This window comes from Diabrotica virgifera, chromosome 3 (assembly GCF_917563875.1).
Source record: "Diabrotica virgifera virgifera chromosome 3, PGI_DIABVI_V3a".
NCBI lineage: Eukaryota > Metazoa > Arthropoda > Insecta > Coleoptera > Chrysomelidae > Diabrotica > Diabrotica virgifera.
This window is the reverse complement of record NC_065445.1, coordinates 210,281,389-210,302,661: the sequence shown is the minus strand read 5'-3', so window position 1 is coordinate 210,302,661 and position 21,273 is coordinate 210,281,389. Positions and strand designations below refer to the sequence as shown.

Here is a 21,273-nt window from a genome sequence, read left to right as displayed (position 1 = left end):
GCATAAAAATAAAGGTAACGAGGTTTTATACAGTTTTATATTCTTTTGGTAACAACCGCGTTTTTGCAATTGAAAATATAGTAACATTTGATAATCAAATGGAATATCTCATATATTATTAAATATTTTTAACCAATTTTTTTTGCTTAATACTGGTAATATAGCGCAACTTCTTCTATCAAATAAAATAATTTATAGTGCTTATTTAAAACGCAAAAAATACTTCTTTGCAAATTTGATTTTTAAATTTTATATATAATTATTTAAATAAATTGGGGGTCAAATTTAATTTATTAAGTCTTAGGTGAAAGATTTGTCCTTCAGCTTTGTAGAAAAAAACCCTAAAGACCTTCATTAAAATGTAAATTACCTCAGCAGGTAAAAAAGTAAATATTGCGCAAAAATGACCCCTTTTTAATTATTTAAACAATGATCCCCTCATATGATTTGGATACTTTTTTGAAAATATCTTTTGAAAATATCTTTTGTACTCACCTAAACTTTGATATAAAATTTGTTCCAACCTGTACGAATTTACATTTTGATTTACATGTAGTGTAATCTTATTTTACTAGACTAATATAAGTTCATCCCATTATACAAAGGATATCTGGGATATCGCGTTCCCAATAGCGAAATTCACAATCAGCGCCCGAAACATATATAATTTTTAACTGACCATAAAAAGCAATTTTAATACAAAATATAATCATTAATAGAGTTTCTATTTCGGATTTATTGAAATGTAGGTGTTACATTTATTGAAAAAATTAATCAATACTTTTTAAGTTATTAAAGATTTTAATTTTCGGTGAAAAAAAGTGCATGTTTTTAAGAGGGTTTTTATAAATAACTCCTAAAAACCAAAAATAAAGCTAATAAAATATGGAATAAATTTCTTACTTCAAAAACCGTTTAATATTAATTAAATGTATATTTTTTTCGGTGAGTACTCAAATCTAAATCTGGACCTAGGAGGTAAACTACACTATGTCGACATGGTGTTGTTTTGAATCAGTTTCTTTAATCCACTTATTCTATTAGCTGGAATATACAAATTGGTTATATATTATTATTAAACTATTGTCATATTGTCTTTCAACCAATTATGGGATATATCAGATTTTTATTATCATCCTAAGTGCTCCAAATTTTGTTGCAAACACACGCTAAACAAATTTGCTCGAAATGGCATGGTGTAGTTTACCGCCGACGTCCAGCTTAGTATACTTACCAAACACTTGTCAAAGTACCCATAAATATCCATAAAGTATCCAGACATGAGTTCCAAAAGAAGTTTTTTTTGTTTGTTTTGTTTTCTGGCCTTGGTTTAGAACCTTTAGCCACGTAATTACATATAAAATTAGTATTCATCCATACAAAATTGTACAGTGTATGTACACTTATAAATAACGAATATTAAAAAATAAAGCTTACAAATAACAATGTCTACTTACTATGTTACTTACGGGTAAAGGTGGGAAACAATCAATAATGTGAATTTATATGTTAATATCGCTAAATATCCCAGCTCGACTAGTTTCATTTCTTTTTATCTCACAACTTAATACGTTTTGCATCTTTTGCGCCATTTTGCCGGTTATTAGCACGCTCATCACTGTATTTATTTAATGTAATGAATATAATTTAATATTATCCAATATTAACACATCAAATTCAAACTAATAATTCTAAACGAATTTCATTATGTATTGAAAATCAAGCAACACTGTTTTGTCATTTTACTACATCGGAGCAACACTGTATATAAATAAATTTTTATTAGCGGCAATTAGTTTTAAAGTTTTATTTTATTTATTAATTTTTTTACTAAACACCAAACAAAAGATAATGGGCCAAAATCTATTTTGTAAATAGTAATATACTTGTAAATACAGATCTATAAACGATTATGCAATGTCAAAACTATAAACAGTAAACCCTTGACTTGTTGCTTTAATTTACGCAGTTTTTATTTTTTTTAATAAACTGCGTGTAAATAATAACATTGGAACTCCACAATAAAACATTGGAGACCTTACAACGGTAGAAGACCAGAAGAGGAAGACCACAGATGAGATGGGTAGATGACAATGTCATGTAAAAAATTGTAACAAATTGGAAGTATGTTGCTCAGGCTATATATCGATGGATGGACTTTGTTAGAGAACTATGTCCCAAAATGGATGATAAAAGGCTAAGAAGGAGCACGTTTGCTTGGTTGTATAGTAATTTCCAGATACTTTCGGTCTATAAAAATTTAACTAATTTCACAAAAAAATAATTACTTTTATTGGGTTTAGTGAACCGAGTTTCGATTTTATAAGTATTGTTATATAATTTTTATGGAAAAAATTTAGAAAATTACCTAATTTATGTCAGAGACCACGAGATCATAGATTTTCATCGCTCTGTATATGACCAAAAATTGTAAATAGTATAATTTAGTTAGTAAACAGTGTTTCGCGGAAAGTGAAAATCGTTAGGGGTTTGTTAATGGTTCTCTGAACGGACTTATACAATTATGCGGTAGGATTAGAAAGTACATTTATTTCGCTTAGAAGTTAACAATAGGACATTTACAAATGCTTCTTAGAAGGACAGACGATAAACAGAATGGTTGAGTTTTAGAATATAAGGTTTTTTGTTTAGCATGTAGAAAAACAAGAGTAATTTTTGTGTCTCCTGGAATTTGATAAAACGGAAAAGTTGTATACAAAAATAATCTGTTCTTAAGAAATGAAAGTATGAATGTAATGTGTAGAGAGAATGTTTTGTGATTGGCGAGAAAGACGTATGGAGGGGAAGAGAGTATTGAGTCTGAGTTTGAGGAAAAAAAAGTTTCACTGTGTAATGAAGATCGGAGGAGAGCAGTCCAGTTTTTGAAAAGTAAGAAGTCTGTGTAAAGTGGTGAAGTTGGCGGCCGTGTAAGCAGAATCGTGTTGAATGGAAATCGTTGATCGAGTTGAGAAGTTAAATCTTCTTGTGCCCGAAGAAATTTCTGTTTCTGTCTGGAACGAGTAGCCGGTTGGTATCAATTTGTACAAGATATCGAGCAGAGAGAAAACTGAACGAGAGATTGCGAGCTAGTGCTGTTGTTTGTTTGTGAAGCAGTTTGGACGAAAAGGATCGTTCGCAGCATCTTAGGAGCACGTGTGGGAGATCGAGGACTACACAATCCATGAGAAGAAGTAAAGAAGAAAAAAAAAAGGTTAATCATATTATTTGTGAAACGGAGAGAGTTGTTTTATATCACATACCATATTTGTTTATTTTTTTATTGAACAGTTCTATAGCATAATTTACTCATTCCTAAATTCAAAGAAGAAATAAATAATCAATTCAAAAGGAGAAAAGTAAATTTTGTTTTTTTTTATATAATAGTAAGAACAGTCTAACGAATTATTTAAATGAAAATCTTGTTAAAAAAAGGAGATAGCAGAATTAAAGCTTAATTTATTAGATAAGAAATAGTTGCAACAATGAGTTTTAGCATACATTTAAATCGTATATTTATGGTACATTGGATAAATAAATAATATTTATAGAATTTATATGACATCGAGTGTTTTTATTTTACCTGTTTTGTCCTGGACGAAGTAAGCAACTAGAGATACTAGAAGCCACAAACCAAAGGTAATCATTAAAAGAAATTAGCCCTGAGAATAAATTTTATTGGAAAGTTTAATTTAATTTTGGTGTTGTTTTCCATAAGTAGTAATTAAAATAATTGATTAATTAATCAAAATAAGAATATGTTGATCAATCTCATATCAGAGAGAAAATACAGAGCATAACAAAATGGCACCCAACTGGTGAGGCGTTGGAAAGTGTTTCTGGTTGCAACTTTGAAAGGAAAGACAGGGGAAAGCAGGTGATTGAAAATCTATTTATCGAGTGGTCAAAATTGATATATTTGAGTTTCGACATATGAATTTCTTTTAGGTACAATTTCTCGTAATTTATTTTATTTGTTTGATATTTGCATTTGATAATTTTTTGAAATATTTGACAATTATTACATTGGGTAAGAGAGAATTGTCGTATCTGCAACATATAGGGTGTTTTAAAGTTTCCCATTTGGCGGGGATAGTATTTCTTGAAAAGAAATGTATGTGACAAGAAACAAAAGCAAAGAAAACAAAAAACAAGAAGACCATTTGGAACAAGAAGAGCATTTGGAACAAGAAGAACATTTAGAACAAGAAGAACATTTAGAACAAGAAGAATATTTAGAACAAGAAGACATTTTAGAAACAACAATCATGGAAACAGGAAAACAGAAATTATCAGAATTAGAAAAATATTACAACTTATGCAAATACAATCACAAAAAATGGATAAAAATCAGGAAGAAACAAAACGAGTAATGGAAGAAAACAAAAAAAAAACATCAAAGAAAATGGATGAAACAAAAAGGACAATGCAAGAAAGTCAGGAAGAAACAAAACAAGCCATAGAAGAAAACAACAGAAATATAGAGATTATCAAGAAGGAAATGGTAAAAAAAATCGAAGAGATTGTAGAAAAGAGCGAGAAACATGAGATAGAGATTAAAGAAATCAAAATAAAAATGAAGGTGATAAAGAATTGCCAGAAAAAGGAACTAGAGAATTTGGAAACCAAGTTGGAAAACGCGATTCAAGAAGACATGGAAGAAGTGGAAAAAAGAATCAAAGAAATAGAAAAACAAGTCACCTAAAACAAGACTCAACAAAATTTCGGAGAAAGAAGAGAAATATTTGTCCATAGTACAGATGACGTGAAAATACGGTTTGGCGGAGACGTAAGAAAATTACACCCAGTGCCCTTCATAAATAGCCTAAAAAAGAAAGTACAACACATCGGAAATTTTGAAACAGCTAAAGAAACGATCTAAAGAACCATTTTAAGTATGAGGCAGGTCTATGGTTTGACAGCAAAGAGGAAGAATTTGACAGTTGGCAACAGTTAAATTTTTGAATTATTTCTGGGGAAAAGTCCAACAATTGGAAATCAACAAGGAATTACAAAATGGGAAATACAGTGATAGGATGGGTATCTCAGAAAAAACATACGCATTACAAATATATAATAATGCAAAACATCTACAATATAATTATTCGTCAGAACAATTAGTCGAACTGATTGCAAGACATTTCGAAGAAACGCTAGAAGACCATATCACTTTGCAAAACTACAAAGACATAGATAGTTTGTGCCAATTCCTACAAATAAGAGAATCGCGTTTGCGAGAGAGAAAGTCAAGAAGATCGCAAGAAGATTACAGACCCCGAGAAACACAGGAATACAGAGGTAGAAGACAAAATTATAGGAGGGATTATACAAAACGAAATTTCAATCCTAGGAGGGAAAACGAAAATAAAGACAACGGAAGAGGAAATTATGAACCAAGAAATTGGCAATGGAATGAGGACAGAAATCGAGAAAACCAGAATAGAAACACCACACGCACAAATCAAGAAAACAGAAATAATAGACAAAATGAACAGGGATATCGAGAAAACCGATACAGATACGACAGACCACGAGAAAATAGAAGAGAGGTAAATAATACCCAGATAGAAGAGTATGAAGAAGAGAGACATTACGACAAAAATATAAACAACGAGGAGCAACCGGCGTCTTTTCACGAAGGCGCTCACTAGAAACAAAAAACCAAACAGGAATTTTTTGTCACCCGAAGGAATTTATAAAACTGGCAGGAAACAATGATAAAAGAAATGGAACAAATTTAAAATTTGTTGATGGTTTTATCAACGAGAAACCAATTAAAATTATGATAGACACTGGCTCGGAAATAACACTGGTCAACAGAAAATTAATAGAAGAAGTTAATTTAACAAATTTAATTTACAAAATACCTAGGGTGAACTTAGTGGGCGCAAATCAACGGACATTGGCAACGATAAATGAAGGCATACGAATAAAGGTACGATTGGGTAAGACATTTTATGCACTACAGTGTGTGATAATGCCAAATATGTCGCATGACATGATCGTAGGAGTCGACGATTTGACAGAAAAATACGTAGTAATTGACCTCAAAAATGACAAGATGAACCTCACAAAGAAAAATGAAGAAGAACAGGAACGTTTGAAAAATGACAAGGAACATGAGAAACAGCAAATGGACGAATCAGATAAAGAACAAACAGTGGAAATGAATTTGGCAACGAAACGATGACCAAGAAAAAAGCGGAGAGGCGGCAGAATAAGACAAAAGAAAATGAAACCTGGGATTCCTCAAAAGAAGAGTTGAGCCCAGAAGAAGAAAAATTGAAAGTAACAAAAGAAAATGAGACCTGGGATTCCTCAAAAGAAAAGTTGAGCCCAGAAGAAGAAGAAGAAGAAAAAATGAAAGTAACAAAAGAAAATGAGACCTGGGATTCCTCAAAAGAAGAGTTGAGCCCAGAAGAAGAAAAAATGAAAGTAACAAAGGAAAATGAAACATGGATTTTCTCAAAAGAAGAGATGAACCAGGAAAAAGAAGAAGAAATAAGATTAACAAAAGAAAACGAAAAGAGTACAATTGAAACAGTGTTATGCGAAGAAGAAGTATGTGAAAACGAGGATGCAGAATACACGATAAACATGTGTAAGGAGTTAAAAGGAAAAGAAAAGAAGGTGCGTTTGAATTTAAGAGACTATGAAAATTTAATAAATGAAGAACATAGAACGGCCCAAAATTTTGAACATGCATTTGAGGTGAAAAACCTAGGAAACTATCGATCGAAAACGTACCCGATTCCGTATGAGTATAGACAACAGGTGAAAGGGGAGATTAATAAAATATTGGAAGATCAAATCGTAGAGAGATGTGATTCACCGTATATCAATATAATCGTGATAGTAGAAACTAGCTATGTTTTGAGGCATGTTGATTCGAAAAAGATCAGAGGAATTTACAATACTCACGATGTGTACAAGTATCACGAGTAAAGGAAGGAAGGACACATAATAGATAGATAAGGTAGAGAATAGGAAATAAATTAGGAAAATGAAATAGGTATACCGGAAAATTGTTTTGCCTCGAGAAAATCAGTTGCAGATGCAAAGAATTTTATCGAATTCAAAAAGCGGGGATTTGTTATATAATGTTTATGGCAAAAATTTAGAAAATTAATTTATGTCAGAGACCACGAGATCATAGATTTTCATCTCCCTGTATATGACCAAAAATTGTAAATAGTATAATTTAGTTAGTAAACAGTGTTTCGCGGAAAGTGAAAATTGTTAGGGGTTTGTTAATGGTTCTCTGAACGGACTTATACAATTATGCGGTAGGATTAGAAAGTACATTTATTTCGCTTAGAAGTTAACAATAGAACGTTTACAAATGCTTCTTAGAAGGAAAAACGATAAACAGAATGGTTGCGTTTTAGAATATAAGGTTTTTTGTCTATCATGTAGAAAAACAAGAGTAATTTTGGTGTCTCCTGGAATTTGATAAAACGGAAAAGTTGTATACAAAAATAATCTGCTCTTAAGAAATGAAAGTATGGATGTAATGTGTAGAGAGAATGTTTTGTGATTGGCGAGAAAGACGTATGGAGGGGAAGAGAGTGTTGAGTCTGAGTTTGAGAAAAAAAAAGTTTACTGTGTAATGAAGATCGGAGGAGAGCAGTCCAGTTTTTGAAAAGTAAGAAGTCTGTGTAAAGTGGTGAAGTTGGCGGGCGTGTAAGCAGAATCGTGTTGAATGGAAATCGTTGATCGAGTTGAGAAGTTAAATCTCCTTGTGTCCGAAGAAATTCCTGTTTCTGTCTGGAACGAGTAGCCGGTTGGTATCAATTTGTACAAGATATCGAGCAGCGAGAAAACTGAAGGAGAGATTGCGAGCTAGTGCTATTGTTTGTTTGTGAAGCAGTTTGGACGAAAAGGATCGTTCGCAGCATCCTAGGAGCACGTGTGGAAGATCGAGGACTACACAATCCATGAGAAGTAAAGAAGAAAAAAAAAAGGTTGGTCAGATTATTTGTGAAACGGAGAGAGTTGTTTTATATCACATACCATACTTGTTTATTTTTTTATTAACAGTTCTATAGCATAATTTAGTCATTCCTAAATTCAAAGAAGAAATAAATAATCAATTTAAAAGTAGAAAAGTAAATTTTGTTTTTTTTTTATAATAGTAAGAACAGTCTTAGACTAACACAAACACAAGAGCTGGAAATGTTGACGCAGATCTAATCATCAATGACCAAAACTTCGAAGCGGTCAAAGAGTTCATATAAGTAATAGAGGGACGCCTATGGATTTCCAGCTTAGAAGTGATGAATTGGTACTTTGACTTTGAACTCATGAATGCTGACGCTATGTGAAATCGTGTGAACTGTTATATTGCATTTTTCATAATGTTTAACCCATCACCTGCCACGTGGGGTGCTACCAGCACCCCATAACACATTTTCATCAAATATTTGGTATTTCAAATTTGTTAACCGTCCTGTGCGTCATAGTAGCTTTCAATAATATTATATAGCATAGATCTGTTTGTGTTTGAAGTGGTTATTTAGTGTCATTCTGACATTGTAGCTCTAAATTCGAATTGGGGTGTCATCATCTGGCAATAAATTTTTTTTATGTTTTTGATAAACAGGTCAGATTTACATTTTTTTATTGTAATAACTGATATAAATTATTAATATATTCTCTATACTCAATAAATTTTAATTTTCTTAGATATTTTACATCACTTCATTTATTATGGGTTGGTACTTGCTAATTTGCTTATAACACCTTTTTAATTTTATTTTTTAACTTTTATAATATATTAGTAGCTAATAAGTTAATAAAACATGTTTTTTTATATTCTTGTGTAACTCAACACATTATTTTGTTTATAAACAAGTAGATCACAGAAAATTTTTAAGGGGTGCTGTGAGCACCCCACGTGGCAGTTGATGCCTTGCAAAGCCACGTGGCAGGTGCCGGGTTAATTAAATTTGTATTCTTAGTCAGTCTAGAATCTGAATTCATTGTAACTAGTTGTGTTAGCTCTAATAAAGTTTTTTTAAAAATACTTTTTCGGCATTCCCAAATATTGGTGCCGCAGTCAGTAGGATAGGTCAAACGAAATTTAACGCACATAAATTTCGGTTCGTTTCAACGATTTATTGGCCTTTATTCGGTGTGTTATATTCCTGTGGGTGGATCGAGTAACCCTGCGTAACAGGAATCGCGTTAAGTGGACTTTTCGAGTGTATATCGAAGATACCTGCCTAACCAAATCTTCAGAGGGAACCGGCTTACATGGAGTGGACAATTATTCTCTGGTAAGTGCTTATATGTCGTATAGAGAGCCTAAAAAATTAGTTAACTCTGATTCATCAGACTCAGATTCTGACTCAACATTTCCTATTAAAGATAACTTTAGTTCTAATTCCCTTTTAACCACTAATCGTAATTCTAATTTAAATTTTTGTTTAAAAAATAAAATAAAGATGGCAACCCCACAAATCCCACAATTAAAAAAGGAATATCTCGATATGATTCCGGATTTCCACGGAGAAACTACATTACTTCCTAGACTCGTGGAAATTTGTGAAAAATTAGTAAAAAAATTTTATAACACAGTTGATTTAGGTGATTTTCAGAATGAATATTTAATATTTAATGTCTAGTATATTAGCGAAAGTTAAAGGTGAAGCTGCTATTAACATACCAGCATGTGTAGTTAGAACATGGCAAGATCTCAAAGACGCCTTACTGAATACATATGCTGATAAAAGAAATATTTACACACTGAGTATAGAAATGTCAGAGTTAAAACAAAATAATGAAACTCCCTTTGAATTTTTCAATAAAGTACAACATCTTTTGAATTTACAAATATCTTTAATTACTATACGTTCTAATGCACAAGAACTATTAATTCTTTCAAACTATTTTCGAAGTTTAGCCCTTCGAGTATTATTAGGTGGTCTCAAAGAACCACTTGGCACTTTTATGCGCACGAAAAATCCAGATAATCTAAACTCTGCCCTAAGTATTTTAACCAATGATTTTCAAATTTATTTAAATGAAAATAATTCTGCACGTAGGCAAACAAGGCCAAATTTTCAGAATAATCATAATCCAAGACCAAGGTCTAACTTCCAACAAAATTTTCCCCAAACAGATCGACCATCATCAACAACCATTAGCATCAACCTCCTATCCAAATAATAACAGAGGTACTAATATTTCTCCAAATAACAGAAGTAGTAACGTCTTTAGATCAAACCCACATCAAAAATTTCAAACCCCAACTCCAATGAGTACCACTAGTCACAATACTTTTAGACCATCAAATTTTACAAACCAAAGACGCTTCAATAATAATTTTGCAAGTCAACCCCAAAATATAATACCTGAGGAACATTGACAATACCGAGGAAAATTTTGAGTTAAGCGATGAAAATCATTTTTTAGAGAACAAAGCCTCGGAGAACCCTTAGTTACAAGTTGAATATTTAAATCTGACAAATAACGAAAGTGAATTGCCGTACATTGTATTTCCTGAACATAATCTAAAAGTAATAATAGACACTGGGGCCACAAAATCGTTTGTAACCCCAGAAGTCGCTGAAAAATATTTTAAAAATGCAATTGTTCACAAACCTTTTCAAATCTCAACTGCACTTGGAGCAAGACAGGAAAATTACTGTACTGAAATTCCCTTATCGAAAATTTTTACAACTAAAAATAAGTTAAATTTAAGTTACGGAATTTTCAAATGATTGTCTGTTAGGCCTCGATAATTTAAGAAAATTAAATGCAAGCATTGATTTGGCCAATAATGTTTTAATTACATCTCATAGTAAAATAAAAATAAATTATTATAAAGCCGGTAATAATAGTGGCGACACGAATTGTATAGTAGTGCCTCCACGGACCGAGCAAGTTATCAGTTTAAATGTAGCAAATATTAAAAATGGTGATGTAATTATACCATATACGCAAATCGGCAAATTAGAAATTCCTGAATGTCTCACTAAAGTAGAAAATAATAAGGCTATTTGCACGATTTTAAACCCTTGTGAATCTTATTTTAAATTAGATGTAAGTTCCCCAATCGTGGTGGAAAAGTTCGATGAATACGAACAAACTTTAAATCCAAATTTTAATTCAATATATGCTGATAAATTTAAGTTCGATATTTCTAAAGTTAGAACAGATCATATGAATCCTGAGGAAAGAAATTCAATATTAAAGCTAGTAAAGGAAGATTCCGATATTTTTCATGTCAAAGGAATTCAATTAACTTTTACTAATAAAATTAAACATGCTATTAAGACAACAGACGATATACCAGTATATTCAAAATCGTATAGATACCTAGACATTTATAGAAAAAAGTGCAAAATCAAATCCAGAGTATGCTGGATCAAAACATTATTAGACCATCGAACTCTGCCTGGTCCTCAAGCATTTGGGTGGTCCCAAAGAAAATGGACGCCTCCCAGACACCTAAATTTAGAGTAGTAATAGATTATAGACGTCTTAATGCTATTACAATTGGTGATAGATACCCTTTACCTAATATTAGTGACGTATTAGATAAACTTGGACGGTGTCAATATTTCACGACACTTGATCTCGCGTCTGGATTTCACCAAATCGAGATGGCAGAAAGCGACATCGAAAAAACCGCATTTAGTACGGAAAATGGTCATTACAAATTTTTGCGAATGCCTTTCGGACTCCGTAACGCCCCGGCAACATTCCAAAGGGTTATGGATAATATTTTGCGAGGCATACATAATGAAAAATGTTTGGTATATCTTGACGATATTATTATATTTAGTACAAGTCTTCAGGAGCACCTAGTTAACCCATTAGTGCCTAGCGTTACAATTATGTAACGGCAAAGTGGTGCCATCTAAATAGATCCTCTGTCGCATACGTCGCAAATTTTCAGTTGAAAACAGGTCAGTTCTTGTCAGAAGGTTATAGTGTTAACATTGTTTGAAGTCTGCTATTTCATTAGAACTTTGTTTTGAATCTGTGCCTCGATAAAGTATAACAAAACAAATAAAGCTTCAAATAATGGACTTCGTCGATAAAGAGTAAGTTTATAAATCTCATTTTGTATAATAAAGTTAATATTAGAAAACAAATAGTAAAAGTAAATATAAATACATATTTTTTGTGTAAAAAAGCTTTGATATTTTTTCAAATAAAACAGTTGCTAAGTTAGGAAGTTGACTGTTACATATTTGTAACGCTAGGATGTAATGTAAGCATATTCTACAGTTATTTTGTACCGATGTATTATGCGTTTTGTTTTCATTGTATGGTATTTTTAGTAACATTTTTCGAAATATTAGTATACAGAGTGTTATAGAACAAAGGAAATTTAAAAATGCAGTATGTACCTACTAAGTTGTATACTATGAAAGTGCTATTAGTAAGACAGATGCTGTGCTAGTAGCCAACTGGGTCGATAATTCCGTAGTTTGCATTGCTTCCAATAGATATGGTATCAATCCAATAACAAATGTTAGACGTTATTCGCAAAAGGAAAAAAAACACCCAGCAGTACTTGCAGAATATAGCAAAAAAATGGGTGGTACTGATCGAATGGATCAGAACGTTGGACAGTACAGGATTCAAATTAGAAACAGGAAATGGTACTGGGCATTGTTTACATAGCTTCTTGATGTTTCAGTCAATAACGCGTGGTGTTTGTATCGAAAATCAAACAACTCTCAGATGTCCCAAATGACTTTCGAAAGGCTATCGTCCCAGTTTATTTGAAGAAATATTCGTCACCGCCCAAAGGCACGGGCAGAACTACATCTCCATCTTCTAATGCGCAAAGAGCAGTCGATGGAATTAGATATAATAGGATGGAACACCTAGTGGATAAAATTCCAAACGACAAAAGAAGACGCTGTGCTGGAACATCTTGCAAAAGTTCAACACGCACGATGTGTAGGAAATATAACGTAGGTCTTTGTAGTGATTGTTTTGTTACCTATCACACAAACCAAAATGTTTAAATTCCTTTTTCTTTATTTTCCGTATTTAAATAAATAAAACTGTTTGCAGTTTATTTTGTATTTTTTGCACCCATTAGCTCCTAGCGTTACATATATGTAACGTCTTATATTAAGTGATCTATAAATCCGAATGCATAAATTCATTTATTTTTATGTTTTTTAATCAAACTGCTCCCAAAAAATATTAGCATCACATTAAAAACTGGAAAAAAATAATCTGGGCACTAATGGGTTAATTTAAGAGAAGTATTTCACAGATTAAGAGAATCAAACTTTAAAATCCAAATAGATAAATCTGAGTTCCTAAAGAAGGAAGTCGCATACTTAAGTCATATCGTGACACCAGATGGGGTTAAACCGAACCCAGATAAAATAAAAGCCATAAAAAATTTTCCAATACCCAAAAATACTAAACAATTAAAAGGATTTTTAGGACTTTTAGGCTATTATAGAAAATTTATCAAAGATTTTTCTAAACTTACTAAACCTTTAACTATTCGACTAAAGAAAAATGCTGTAATCAATGTAAATGATTCAGATTATATCCAATGTTTTGAAACTTGTAAACAACTCCTAATAAATGAACCCATATTACAGTATCCTGCCTTTTCCCGTCCTTTCAACCTCACTACAGATGCAAGTAATTTTGCACTAGGAGCCATACTTAGTCAAGGAAAGATTGGATCCGATTTGCCGATTGCTTATGCAAGCAGAACCTTGAACGATTCGGAAATAAATTACTCAACTATTGAGAAAGAGTTACTGGCGATAGTATGGGCTGTCAAATATTTTCGCCCATATTTATTTGGACGACGCTTTACTATTATTACTGATCATAAACCACTACAATGGTTATTTTCTTTGAAAGACCCCAGCTCCAAACTTGTAAGATGGCGTCTGAAACTAGAAGAGTATGATTACGAAATTATTTATAAAAAAGGATCTTTAAATACAAATTGCGATACATTATCCAGAATAGAACTAAACGTCAATGAAACAAAAAATTTGGAAAACTATATGTAAACACTCAACGAACAAGCTCAAAAAGATATTCCCAACGAACCAGAAACAGAATCACTAATTGTTGAAATAGATGAAGAGAATAGACAAGAAGAAGAACCTGATGACAGCGAGACGATACATAACAATATAGAAAACCCTATTCCCGGAATTCCTATTTCCGAAAATCCTGTAAACATGGGAATTAACCAAATTTTTATCTCAGAAGTCAATTTTAATCCTGCTAAACCCACTATAATTAAATTATTTGATAAAAGACAAAGATTTCTTGTCCAGTTTTCAAAAAATAATTTTGAGCGGACGTGATTGATTTTATTAAAGAATATACCGTACCCAAATTAAAATATCTTTATTTTGAAGACCCCGTATATGAGAAATTTAGTGTTGTTGTCCAAAAATATTTCAAAAATTCTCAAATATCATTTATTAATTGTACCAAAAAACTAATCGATGTTCCTATAAACGAAATTAAGGAAATAATTCAAAACTATCATGAAGGCAAGCAAAATCATCGAGGTTTAGATGAAACAGATAGTCGAATTAAATCATTATATTATTGGCCCAATCAAAGAGCCTTCATACAAACTTATATTAACGAATGCGAAATATGCCAAATAACAAAATATGATAGAAATCCTATAAAGCCAACATTTAACATTACTCCTACAGCAATTAAGCCTTTTCAGATTTTACATTTAGATTCCATAACACTTGAAAATAACAAATTTCTAACGATAGTAGATTCCTTCTCCAAATATGCCCAACTTTACAAACTTAATTCTACCCAAGGCATCGAAGTAGCTAACGCTTTGATTAGATACTTCACCCATCATTATATTCCAGAACAAATCATTTCAGATAATGGTACAGAACTAAAAAATTCCGTCGTTAAAGCCTTATTAGCATTACACAAGGTAAAAATTCACTTTATCTCCTCCCAGCATCCAGAATCAAACGGTATAGCTGAAAGATTTCACTCAACTATTATAGAACATATTAGATTGCTAAATAATCAAAATGAGTATAAAACCGACCCAATAGAACAAAAAGTAAATTATGCATTATTAGCATACAACAGTAGTATTCGCTCAGTAACAAAAATGAAACCTTATGAATTAGTTACGGGACATTTAGACAACAACTCCCCATTCAATATTGACTTAGAGCAACAATTAATTAATAATTATATCTCTAATCATAAAGATAAAATGAAATTACTTTATTCTAGTATTAACGAAAAAATTCAACAAAATAAAGCGAAAATTATTAACAAAGCCAATGAAACACGAGAAGAATTACCACAAGGAATTCCTACCGAAGTATTTGTGCGAAATAAACAAATAAAAGGCAAAACAAAAAATAAATATGACAAGAAAAGTCTTAAATCCGTTAATAAAAAAAGAAAACCGCGAAAATTATTACGCGACATTAAAATACTGCCGAAAACATTCACCTTTCAAATGTAAAACAACCTAAACGGAAAACTTATATTTTTCCAGGTTCGTCACAATCGGACATATAACAGCCGAAATAAAGGTTATCACCCACAACCTCGGCATTCTACCTATAAATTTAGGACCGGCAAAACTCCAAAAATCTAGTCATACATTCGTACATTTTTATAATTTAAAACCACTGGTAACTGAATATGATAACTTAAATATGCAATTTGAGCCAGTGGCGTGCTGGCCATATAAATGAATCGGTGCAATCACCGAGAGGCCGCGGCCTCTTGAGGCCGGTCAGATAGGTTTTTTCACAAAAATTTTTAGATGTAACAAAAAAATATTTTTTAATTTCTAATCGAATTTTAATTTTGCTAATAATATTAATAAAACGTTTTAAAAAAATTAAAATTTTTTTAATGGTAAAATACAGTTAAATAAATAACGTAAGTAAATGAATAAGACTCTATATACATAAATAGATTGCTACAGATAATATTTATTTTCATACATACAACTATGTCCCTATATTTATGGTTTTCCAATTTCCTTAAACATGTATGTACTCAGCAAAATAAAAAATGTCTTGCAAATTTTTTTCCGAATTATTGGAAGTATTGAAAAACGATTTGATCAAGACAAATCGTTTTATGATGTTATATGAAGAACTCGTGGATTCTGCTGATAAATGGATTGTATTAAAAAATAGGATTTTGCAAAATACTGAAATTATAGAAGATCGAGTTAATGATGAATATGTTCAGTCTACAGAAATATGAAGGATGATATTAATATTAATCTTACTGATAATGAACATAAAGTAACAAATGACAATGTTGTTGATATTGTGAAAACTTCACCTCCGTGTGGTACTAAAAAATATATGTATAAAGATTGTATAGCTTGCTGTTATGCTGTTTTGCATAAGTACAACTTATATCAGTGTACCTATCCAAATTTAAATAGTATATAAGCATTTATTAACTCTTTCAGTGACACAGAAATCTTGCGAAAGAAGCTTTTCAACGTTGAAATACATAAAAAATCAGTTAGAAGTACTTTAGCACAAGATCACTTGGAAACATTTATGCTAATCGGTATAGAAAAAGAAGCTTTGTATGAAATAATCGACGAATTTGCTCAAAAATCTACTTTTTATGCGGAAATTATTGGTCGAGAGTTAAGTTATTATTTTATAAAATAATTGCAAAAGAATGTTTAGATTATTGCGTTGTATTAACATTTTAAATATTGTTGAATTAAAGTATTTGCACTGTACTTGTATTTTGTACTCTCTTGTATAATCAATCTACTAAAATTCAACTTAATACATGATTGAAAAATTCTCAAAATTTGATTTTATTCAGGAAATCATGGTTTCTGTCTTACTGCATACAATATTCGCATACATGTCATTTATTATTTGTAAAATTTTATTTTTAAATAAAAAATATAGCAAATTAAAAAAATCATTGAGTTTAAAGTTTGATTTAAAAATAATTTATATTTTTGTTTTTTTTTTTATTTTATAAATAACGAATAAAACATCCTGATAATATAAGGTAAAATGATGGGAGGCCGCTTTTCTATAAAATCACCGGGCCGCTTGAAAAGTTCCAGCACGCCACTGATTTGAGCATCTCAAAAATAACATTTCTAGCAGCGAATTCTTTAGATCAGAGACGTACAATTACGTTAATATTATTCAGATTATTAAAAATAGCATACAAGAAAAATTTGACAATCTAAATATTCATCTTAGTTTAACAAGGAAAAAAAGAGGTTTAATTAATGGTTTTGGTTCAATAGTAAAAGCGATCACAGACAATTTAGACGCTGAAGATGACGAAAAAATAAATCTTATACTAGAACACTTAAAAACTAACCAAATAAAATTAGAAAATCAAATACTAAATAAATATTCTCTCAGTCAAGAAATCACAGATAATTTCAATAAAACGATTCAAGATATTCAGACAAATGAAATAATCCTAAAATCAAAGATTTTCGAAATAAAAGATATTGTCGATTTTCAAACTAAATCTGAGAATGTTATTTATTTAAAAGACATGTTCAATGAACTCACTATCAGATACAATTCTATACTTGATGTAATGGAGACTGTAGAAAATTCTATTACTTTTTGTAAGCTTAAAACCTTGCACCCTAGTATTATCAAATCTAGTGGCCTATTTCGAGAGTTACAAAGAATCTCTTTATTTTATAAAACGCAATTACTCTTTGAGTTAAAATACGAAAATATTTTAGATTTTGAGTCCATTCTGCAAATCACTTGTAAAATAGAAGAAAACCAAGTTCAATATTTTCTAACAATCCCTATAGATTTTGAGAACACCTTCGACCTTTACTATTTATTACCTATCCCCACACAAATTGAGTCAGAATTTGCAATAATAATACCTAATGCAAGATACTTGCTAAAAAAATAAAAACACAATAATACCTCTCAGCGACATTTGCACCCATGGTAAAATTTTCCAAAGTCCAAGCCGTCTCCAAAATAATCAAGAGCACCTTTGCGAAAAACAAATAATCTTACAAGAAACTCCAGTAATTGCCAATATATAAAAGCCGATATTCAAAGCAACCACATCGAAATCATACCAGAAATGAACCAATTTTTGGCAATATTTCCTATGGAGGAAAAACTAATTTTCAAATATTCCGAAGAAGTACAAATTAAAACACTGACAGGCATCTTCCTGATCGAAAATACTCAGTGTACTATCCTTTTCAAAAACCAAGAACTCTTATTCCAAGAGCGAACTTTTGGACAGCCAATATTAATTTCCGAGCCAAAATTAAACTTCAGACAGCTAAACATCTCACCCATAAAAATAAATTTGAAGAGTTTAAAATTTGAGAAAATTCCTACAAATTGAATCACACCCATCATAGAACAAAGAGACAATTATCACATTCCCAGCATTTGGACCATTTTACTATATCTTGCCATAGTATTAACAACAATCTACATTGCCTATAAGAAAATAATAACCAGAAAGAGAAAAGAAACAAAAAGTAGAGAAAACCCTGTTGATTCCAGCTCAAAATTTTATCTTCCACAACAGGCCTCATTCTAGGGGAAGAGGAGTAATAGAGGGACGCCTATGGATTTCCAGCTTAGAAGTGATGACATGGTACTTTGACTTTGAACTCATGAGTGCTGACGCTATGTGAAATCGTGTGAACTGTTATATTGCATTTTTCATAATGTTTAATTAAATTTGTATTCTTAGTCTAGTCAGTCTAGAATCTGAATTCATTGTAACTAGTTGTTGTGTTAGCTCTAATAAAGTTTTTTTAAAAAGACTTTTTCGGCATTCCCAAATATTGGTTATATCTAGGGACATCAGTTAACCCCAATAATAACATATCAGGGGAAATAAAAAGACGAATAATAATTGCAAACAGGTGTTATCATAGTCTATCAAAGTACTTAGCTAACAAACGTCTGTCTCAAAAAACTCGTATAAGGCTGTATAGAACATTGATAGTCCCCGTTCTCACATATGGATCAGAGGCATGGACGCTAACTGAAACAGATGAATCCGCTCTATCGATTTTTGATAGAAAGGTGCTACGTAAGATAATCGGAGCGGTCTGTGAGAACGGAATAAGGAGGCGTAGATATAACTTTGAACTGCAGAATATCTACAAGCATACGTTTGGTAGAAAAGATATTATCACTATAATTAAGCGAAACCGCCTGCAGTGGGCAGGACATGTAGCCCGGGCCCCTGAATCGAACATGATAAAAAAGATTCTAAGAGCGCAACCCGTGAGAATGAGAAGACGGGGTAGACCAAAGCTGAGGTGGATGGACGGGGTAACACAAGATGCCGAGAAGATCGGAGTCGGCAACTGGAAAATGCAAGCAAGGGACAGAACAGAATGGCGTAGAAAGCTTGAGAAGGTCGAGGCTCTCTAAGGGCTTTAGCACCAAGATGATGATGATGAAGAACAGTCTAACGAATTATTTAAATGAAAATCTTGTTAAAAAAAGGAGATAGCAGAATTAAAGCTTAATTTATTAGATAAGAAATAGTTGCAACAAAATTGAGTTTTAGCATACATTTAAATGCTTATATTTATGGTATATTGGATAAATAATATTTATAGATATTATATGACATTGAGTGTTTTTATTTTCCGTGTTTTGTCCTGGACGAAGTAAGCAACTAAAGATACTAGAAGCCACAAACCAAAGGTAATGCATTAAAAGAAATTAGCCCTGAGAATTAATTTTATTGGAAAGTTTAATTTAATTTTGGTGTTGTTTTCCATGAGTAGTAATTAAAATAATTGATTAATTAATCAAAATAAGAATATGCTGATCGATCTCATATCAGAGAGAAAATACAGAGCATAACAGTATATACATATTATATTCATATAAAAGATAAAGCAAAAGTTAAAGCAATAACAAATTGTATATATAAATTTTATAAAAGTCCAACTTAATATAGATATGTAGATATATTTATGATAGCTTGTGATGAAATGAAATAGGTGACTGCATTTCCTTTTACATACACAAATTCCTTAAATTTTTGTTGCAACATTTTTGATAAAAAAATTCTCTAACGTGTTCACTAAATATTACCACTCATATTTAACTTACTTGGAATCTTCACCTGGCATGACCATTTCCTTGTCTGGTACAACTACTTGCACAGGACAATCCCAGGTCCTGCAGAACATCTGTAGCTGAATGAAAGATGTGAACGGTTTTGTACGACCTCCTTCTTCTTTACTTAAAACATATACTTGAGTTTCAACATTATCATGACTCTTTACTGTTCCAGGTTTAGCCATAATCATTCCTTAAACAACAAATAAGATTTACTTATTAAATAAAGTCTTAAAATCTTATATAGGTATATTAAAATAAAAGAAATGCATAATGGCCGGTTTCACCAACGACTAATAATAATTTATTCAACGATAAAAGTTATTTGACAAATAAAATTGAGACATCTAGATTTCCCCAACGTCAAAAAGGCTTGTTTTATTTATTTATCAAATAAACATTTATTCTTGGAATAAATTGACAAGGTAATCTCGCTTAAATAAATATAACAAAGAAAATTCGTCAGTTTGCCTTACAATTATCAAAATTGTATTAAAACGCGCTAAAAATATAATCGACCAATAAATTTTATTCGACGAATAACTATTCACTGATTTATTTGTTGTTGGTGAAACCGGTCCTAAGTCAATTAAAAATAAGGAAAATGTATAAATGAACTGTCATTGAAGACGGCATTCAAGAACTTAAAAATCTTGAAGTATCTAAATAAATACTAACCACAACATAAATATTTACTTTACACTACTATTTACGAGTTTCAAAACTGGAAACATAATTAATAAAACAAAAAGCTTTAGAAAGATACGTACACATAAATAAAATCAAAAAAGGCTTCACATGTCAACAAATAGATACATTGTTCAAAAGTATGTACTTTATGGTGACAGAATACAGGCAACAATTCACTTGTTGACAGGACAATATTTACAGTAGGCATCCTGGTCTGCACAGAAAAATGTAAGTGACTGAAATAAAACTGTAATTTTAGGTCTTGAAATTTTGGAACAAAATCTGGAAGAAGAATAAGGAGCATTCGGACCTGGAAGGCAGACTAATCTGCTAATGACAACATATTTAATTTAAGAAGATTGATAGAGAGAAAAATAGAAGAAGAACAAGAGTTCTTCCTAAACTTGAAAGCTGCCTTCGATTCAATAGATAGAGAGAAAATTTGGAAGTGCTTAAAGGGCTTGAAGTACCCACAGAA

General features: G+C 31.4%; 1 protein-coding gene across 1 annotated transcript in view; it reads right to left on the bottom strand.

The window, feature by feature from the left end:
- The window catches only part of LOC126882342 (elongation factor Tu), a 95,500-nt gene that overhangs the window by 25,943 nt on the left and 48,284 nt on the right, over window positions 1-21,273 (bottom strand). The window contains exon 5 of the mRNA XM_050647239.1: window positions 20,097-20,298. Coding sequence (XP_050503196.1) covers window positions 20,097-20,298 — 202 coding nt within the window. The remainder of the gene's footprint in view (window positions 1-20,096; window positions 20,299-21,273) is intronic.